Genomic DNA, 8,116 nt, shown 5'->3' with positions numbered 1-8,116 from the left:
TTACGCTACCCACAAGATGACCTTGAAGCTCACCATAATTAACCCGGGCTGTTTCCAAATCCTCCCGAAGATGCATCAATTTCCTATAAGCCGAGACATAGCTGTCCTTATGTTTCAACGCCATGTCTTCGGCCAGCTTCAAAAAAGCAGCGAGGGCAATAGAGCTGGCCTTCTCACTCTCCAACTCCCTCTCCACCTTCGCTAACTTCACCTCCAACTCCTCCTTCAAACCCTTGATTCGATCAAATTCCGACTTGGCCTCTTCCATAAAGGATTTTGTGGCATGAATCGGAATCCTCTGAATTGTCCGGAATATAGCGGCACCCATATGAGCCATCTTCACACTATTTTTAGTAATAAAATCCAAATGCCGAAGAAGAGACACGTCGTCCATGGAAAGCCCACCATAGGGGGCAATTAGCTAGTCAACAAACTCAATGGCATCAAAGTCTGGGGCATCCAAGTTAAAGGGCTCGGATGTTTTTTGCTTTTTCAAAGGTGGGGCACCAGAAGCAGTAGCAGAAGTTTGAGGAGGATCGACCTGATGAAACTGGGGAGTAGGAATTACTTTCCTCGGCCCAAGGGAACTCGGCACAGGAGGCTTCAAGGGGACCTGTGAAGATCCCTCGCCGGCAACCTTGGCCGAGATGTTCAGAGCAGCAGTTGCCTTCTTCGCCCTTTTGAAAGCCTTCATAGAGTCATTATTCTTTGACATCTCTACAAAACACAAAAATAGCCACGACAAAGAGTTACAAAAGAGGAAGAAAAAGGAAATAAGTATAGAAACAAGTCAGACAAATAGACAAGCAAATACCCAAAGCAGTCCGAACCAAAGATGGATCACTCAAAAATCTCTTTGTATCCAGATGGGGAGGCTTCCCCCATAAATCTTCAAGAACAACTACAAAGGTCCGCTCAACCTCACTAAGCATTTCCCATGTGTAACGTGGCACTCTTACATTCTTTTGCCACTCTAGAGGAAAAGCAGGCTCGTCATTTTCATCAAGAAAAAAGGGACGGGCCCCCTCGACTGCTCGAACTTTAAAGAAGTAGTTCTTGAAGTCCTTAAAGGACTCGTCATACATCGCAAACACTTTATGGCCCTGAGCGGACCGGAAAGAAACCCAAGAAGCTTTCTTTTTTGAAGAACCGCCAGGCTTGGCGGAAACAAACAAATAAAGGAAAAGAGTCTGGGAAGGTGTTACATCTAATTCACGGCAGAGAAGTTGAAAAATTTTAATAAAACCCCAGGAATTGGGGTGAAGCTGGGATGGAGCAATATTACACGACCACAACAGGTCGGTTTCAAAAGCAGTAAAAGGAAAAGTAACATTCAATTGGCTGAAAAAGTATTCATAGGCATAGAAGAAAGGATGCTCCCTCTCGATGGAAGTCGGAAAGCAAACCCTCTCATCAGAATCAGGAGCAACAAGCTCGTAATCCACCTCGCGAGCGTTGTTACCATAAATCCTATGACGCTTCCTCAGCTCTGTGCAAAATTCAGCATCCACAACAGAAACACACAACAAAACAAGGGAGTCCAGCCAATCGGACATCCCCTCAAGAACTCTGGAAGACATCTCTACAATGTTATTGCGAGAAGACATGAGGCCAACTAATCCTACAAGTAAGAAAAGAAGATGGGGTTACTAAAAACATCCTGGCAAAGGGAGAAAACAACTCGGTCAATACGATACAGGCAAAGAAACAAGAAAAGGAAAACCCCAAGACTCAAACCAAAAGTCCTGGGGTATCCTTTGGAGGCAGTAACAAAGCAAGGTTTCCAGAAATACTCTACAGCTTACATCCCAGCATTTCTCAAAAAGGATTCAAAACAACAAAGCGCTTTTTCATCAAAGAAAAACACAGCAAATGATTACAAAGCCTATCAAACAAAAACATTCCCAAAGCAACAAAGCATGGGACCATTAAAGATGCAACCTTTTTGAAAAAGATCAGACAGGAAGCAATCTCCAAAAGTAAGAAACAGATACGGATCTTCCACCAGTACCAAAAGCAACCAGAAAGCAATAGTAAAATCCCAGGAAGCCTCAACAGAAATTCCAAGAAAAAACCACAAGAAGGAAGCACATCACAAGCAACAAATAAAAGATCGCAAAAAAAAAGATCCAAACTTTCAAACATGCAAAACCAGAACACTCACCAAAGTTAAAAATGAAGCTACGGAAAAAGCAAGAAAAGCTAGTACCAACCTGGAAAAGAGCAGCAAGCTTCAAAGAGGGAAGACGAAATCTGGAAATACCTTCTCACGAAGAATGCGAACAAAAGTAAATGTTGCAGGAACCAATGCAAAATCCCAAGTGCCAGAGAACACCAAATGACGCCGCAACGAAATAAAAACAGAAAGTACAAAAGCAGAGAGTAGAGAGAACTGAGAAAAGAAGTTACGAAAGAGCAAAAGAAGAGAAACCGTTTTCAGGTTTTCAAAATCCAAAGTAAAAGAGCCTAAGGGAAACGGGGCAATTAATGCTCAAAATTAAAAGCATTAAACCCTCGAACGTTCCCAAAAAAGCGCCGGTATAAAAGCGTGCGTCTTTTAGAGTAAACGTTCTACATTCAAAAGCAGATACAAAGGAATCGACAAAATGCTTGAGTTCGGCTTCACCAAAGAAGGACCGAAGTAAAAGACTCGGCCTAAAAAAAAAGAAGACCAGCTCAAGCAGGGGCACTGTTCATACCCTGGGTCGAGCTGTCCGACCCAGGATGTTCTACAGACAAAGCGACCGACCTCTTCAGGTCAAGACAACCCGACCTCTTCTCAAAGAGCTCGGCCAAGACATAGGAAAGCCCAAACAAAGGGCCCAAATAGAGGAACACGTCCCAAATCCAAGGGCAGCCCAAGCCCATAGAGATAAAGGCGGTTCCCTTAAAGATGACCTCACTTAAAGATAAGATAAAGATAAGATAAGATAACTAACTTATCTTATCCACAGGAGGCCACATTTCACCATTATAAATACACTGGAGCACCTAGGTATAACTCATACTCTGATTCTACTCAATACCTGCTTAATACCCTTGCTAACTTAAGCATCGGAGTCCCTTGCAGGTACCCCCCACCCTCCGGGGACGAAGGATCAGCACCACCACCAAGTCCAACAAGTCGGACACACCAGCTCCGGCCGCCGTGCACCTGCCGGACACGTCGGCTTTGACCAACACAGAAGATCTCATCCGAGATTGACCTACAGTTTCAGGTAACTCTCGGAACAGGATTCACCTGTGAACTCTGAAAAATTTTTGTTGGTCCCTTGCTCTGGAACTGCCTATTTCAGCTTCAAAGTCTCACACAGCATCTTCTCAATGTTTTTTACAAAGGACTCAACCGATCCGATCCGTTCCTGAGTGCTAGAGAGTTGCGGCATCGTCTCTATATGGTTCCGCTGCAATGCAATGATCTCCGACCGATTTTGCTTGCATACGTCTTTCAATCATGAGAGGGGAGTTTCAGCGTCCATCACAACACCTCTCAACAAGAGCATAAAATGTTGCATAAGAATATAACAGTAAAGAAGAATCAATGTGAAATTTGATTAAGAGGAAAAGAAGAATAGTTTATTAATTTTGAGATGTAAAGGTACGTCACAATTTCCTACCTTCAAATTCAGAAAAAATAAACTCTATTCGTAACAAACTTAATCATTTCTTGCCTTTCATTATCCCTCACCTCTCACTTTTTTTTTTGAAAGAAAGAAGGAGCTCAACACTCAAAGTGGAGCAAACATAGAAGAGATAAAAATCAACTATTACCCAGCTCTTATGTCATCTCCGGCATAGCCATCAACATGAGCTAGTTCCACACCATTCCGTAGCACAAAGCATCGATTGTGTCGCACACTCCACAACTCCTGCTGTTTTGTTTTGGAAGATTACACCATTCTTCTGTAGCCAAATATTCCATATAACTGAAAAGAACCCAACTAACCAGTACTTGTGCACCTCCTTTCTCATAGGCATGGATCTCTAACTCTGAAAGTGATCTTTCAAGGTGCCAGGGGCTGTCCACACGTGTCCAAATTCTGTGATCCATACACACCACACCTACCAAGAGAACTCACAAGCAACCAACAGGTGATGGACACTTTCACTCGCCTTTTTACACAACATGCAGATATTCTCATTCGGTTCCAGGATTCCCAACCTACTAAGCCGGTCTTTTGTATTGATCCGGCCAATCAGAGCAAACCAAGTGAACAACTCAACTCGAGGCGAAACTAAACCTCTCCAAATGTCTTTTGTAAATCTGTAACTCAGGATCTCCTCGTCCATAGTCGCTTCCTGCAAGACCTGCACAAATAAGTTAGTAGTATAAACGCCTTCCTTATCAAATTTTCACACCACTCTATCTTGCACTTCTGCTGTCAGTTTAACAGATTGCAAGACAAGAAGCAACTTATCCAAGGTTTCTGTTTCCCACTGGTGAAGCTCCCGCCTCCACTGAAAATGCCAAACCCACTCTATCCCATCCCAAAACCCACAATCCCCAATTGGTGATCTTTTTTTGGCTTGAAATTAAGAAGAGTCTCGGGTAAGAGTCCTTCAATTTTCCTATTTGGAGCCATGTATCCTCCCAAAATCTGGTGGTCCTGCCATCCCCTACCTCAATAGCAAGGCCATCAATCATTTTCTGTCTTACTTGTTGCTTCTTTATTTGTAGTTGACATATGTCTCTCCATGGGCCCCCTCTCACTAGTAAAGTCTGAGTAGACAGCAACTGATTTGGGTTCAGTCTATTGCATGAGCACACAATCTTCTTCCATAACGGATAGTCCTCCTTTGAGAAGCGCCACCACCATTTAAACAATAAAGCCGTATTACGTACCACTACGTCACCCACCCCCAGCCCTCCTAACTTCTTTGGTGCTTGGATCATCTCCCACTTCACAAGAGCCATACCAGGTCTTCCGTCCTCCTTCCCCCAGAAGAATCTCCGCTGCAGAGAAATGATTCTTCGGGCAACCACATTTGGCATCTTATACAGGCTCAGGTAATAAACTGGTAGACTGTTTATGACAGACTTGATGAGTACCAGTTTTTCAGCTTTACTTAGGACCTTCGCTTTCCATAAGTTGAGCTTCTCTTCCACCTTATCTATTACAGGCTTCCAAGTTTTTACTAACCGCGGATTTGTTCCTAGGCTAATACCAAGATACCTCACCGGTAAGGCTGTCTCCTGGCATCCGAGCAAGTGACACATCCGACTAGTCCACTCCTGGCTGCAATTTACTGGTATCAAACTAGACTTTTCAAAGTTAATGTTCAGTCCCAACATAACTTCGAAGCACCTCAGAAGTCTCTTATAATTTCTCACTGTCTCCTCCTCTGGCGGGAAAAATAATATTGTGTCATCCGTAAATTGTAAGTGCGATGACTTAATATCATCCCTTCCTACCAACAGTGGGGATATGCGACCATTCCTCACTGCCTCGCCAATCATTCTGTTGAAGACATCCACCACCAACACAAACAAGAATGGCGATAACGGGTCGCCTTGACGAAGAACCCTCTCCATTTTGAAGGCTTTCGAAGGAGACCCATTGACCAGAATAGAGATGGATGCCGACTTTATACACTCCTTAACCCATGCCCTCCATGTACTGCCGAATCCCATCTTCTCTAAGACAGTATCAACAAAGCACCATTTAACTCTATCATAGGCCTTGTGGAAGTCCAATTTGATAATCGCTAATGCCTTTCATTGTCGTTTCAGCCAATGCACAGTTTCGCATGCAATTAATGCGCCATCATGTATCTTCCTTCCTTTCACAAAGGCACTATGGAATTCTCCAACTAACCCTGGCATGACACTCTTCATTCTTCTTGTCAGCAGTTTAGAAATAACCTTATAAACACAACCAACCATGCTGATTGGTCTAAGGTCTTTTATCTCCTTCACCCCAACAAATTTAGGTGCCAACGCAACCCATGTGACATTGGATTCTACTGGTAGTCTTGCATGCTCAAAGAAGCTCATCACCGCTGTGGTGAATTTCGATCCAATCTCCCCCAACACTTTTTAATAAAATTCATGTTGTACCCATCCTTTCCTGGAGCTTTTGAAGATTCACAGTCCCATACTGCATTTTTCACTTCCTTTACTGATGGCATCACCTCTAAGACTTCAGCTTCCTCCCTCTCCAGTCTGTTTACTAAGCCATCTCTAAAGCTCACTGCTGGGGAGGTTTCCTGATGGTAAAGGCGTTTATAGAAGTCTCGAATCGCCACATTTATTCTTGCCTGATTCCTTATTACTCTTCCATTAATCACCAATGACTCTATTCTGTTATTTCTTCTTCTTGCCGAAGCAATATTGTGAAAATATTTAGTATTCCTATCCATCTCTTTAGCATGCTGAGCCCTCGACATTTGTTTCCAGTGGATATCCTGTCTCACGTACCACTTCTCATAGCACCTCACTAACGCCCTTCTTCTTGTCTCCACTATACCATCATACGATCCACTACTCACCATATCATCCACCTTCTTGATCTCTTCTTCAAACTTTCTTATCCTCTCAATTATATTCCCAAAATGCTGCTTGTGCCATCTCCGAACTGGAACTGACAGCGCTTTCATCTTGTCTAGGAATTGTATATCACCTAACTCCCTCCATTCTTCCTTCACCATCCTTAGAAAGTCTTCATGCGTGAACCACGAGTCCAGGCTTTTAAAAGGTCTTGGGCCATCAAATGTTCTGCTCTCCTCCATAATCAACGGGCAGTGATCCGATAAACCTCTTGGACCTCCTCTTAGTCGTGTCCCCGGGTACATCTCTAACCACTCCAAGGTAACAAGGCTCCTGTCTATTCGACTGCACAAGCTCCCCCTAAACTATGTATACTTCCGGTCATTCAGCGGCAAGTCAACTAGCTCCATATCATTTATCCAAGCTCTAAAGTCCTCCACAGATGCTGATAGGGTAGTCGCTTCTTTCCTTTCTTCCAATTGCATAATTTCATTGAAATCACCCAAAAAATCAGAATGGCACCTAACACAACCCTGTAATATAGCTCAACTCTTCCCACACTACCATCTTCTCTGATCTCACATGTGGTCCATATACCAGACAAATAGCACACTGAAAATTATCTTTTATCACAACTCCTTCTACACACAACCATCTATCTCCTTTATAGCAATTAGTTAATTTGAATACTGTTTCATCCCATATTAGCAATACACCTCCTGAAGCCCCAACTGAACTTACAAACTCCCAATTAGCTCCATCTCTACCCCATATACGCATAACATCAAATTTAGTCACCAGCTCTTTTTTTGTCTCTATCAACCCCAACATTTCTAATCTAAACTTATTTTTGAGATCCTTTAACATACTAAATTTTCCAGCACCACCAACTCCTCTAATATTCCAAGAGCTTATAATCATTTAACATTAATAGCACACACCTGGTTACGAGATTTTAGCCGACTTCTTCGTATTTTCTCTTTTTTCTTTGCCTGTCGCCGTTTTAGGGCCAATGCCTTATTTTGCTCCTGTAGGATTGCCAAGATATCCTCCTTGTCACTATACTATGCACCAGATTCTACAGCTGATTTCCAAACTTCTTTGTTTTCTGCCATCTCTTCTTTCCAGCTCTGCCTTAGTTCCTCCCTGTGAGTCTTGTTTTCGCCCTCCAAACCAGCCTCAGCCTCTGAACCTCCGCCTTAGTCCCTCACCTCTCACTATATTTTTCTGATGTTCTAACCAATTCTCCATCGTATTTTTATTATTCATCCACACTCACTTCTTTATTTGATAGTCCATGATACAATATGAAACTTTTTTCATTCTCTTATTTTTAATTGGATTTGCTACTTCTTGCCCCCTCTTCAGCAGATACATATTAGCTAATTTTTTCATTAAACTTTTTATTGAGTCGGTTTGCTCACCGAATCAAAATTCATGTTTGCATCATCACTAGACTATAATTTTGTGTTTATTATCTTGTATAAAAAATAGAAATTTATAAAAGTCACTCCTTCAAATAATGAGTAATAATACACGTTATCTGTTAGCGATAGTTCTTATAAAAAGAATATTGATTTTAATCTAATAAATTTTAAAATAAAAATACTATATATACACTAAAATTAA

The 8,116-nt window shown here is 42.2% G+C and overlaps 1 protein-coding gene across 1 annotated transcript; it reads right to left on the bottom strand.

Moving 5' to 3' along the window:
• Nucleotides 1–5,994: 5,994 nt before the first annotated feature.
• On the bottom strand, nt 5,995–6,792 carry LOC107460996 (uncharacterized). The gene has a single exon (XM_016079425.1). The coding sequence runs from the start codon at nt 6,790–6,792 to the stop codon at nt 5,995–5,997; it is 798 nt and encodes a 265-aa protein (XP_015934911.1).
• Nucleotides 6,793–8,116: the final 1,324 nt, after the last annotated feature.

The sequence above is a fragment of the Arachis duranensis genome, chromosome 8, assembly GCF_000817695.3.
Source record: "Arachis duranensis cultivar V14167 chromosome 8, aradu.V14167.gnm2.J7QH, whole genome shotgun sequence".
Lineage (NCBI taxonomy): Eukaryota > Viridiplantae > Streptophyta > Magnoliopsida > Fabales > Fabaceae > Arachis > Arachis duranensis.
The sequence above is the reverse complement of the archived record's forward strand: the minus strand, read 5'-3'. Positions and strand labels throughout refer to the sequence as shown.

Coding starts and splice junctions, on each gene's coding strand:
- LOC107460996 (XM_016079425.1), bottom strand. CDS start 6,792: ATGTACCCGGGGACACGACTAAGAGGAGGTCCAAGAGGTTTATCGGAT.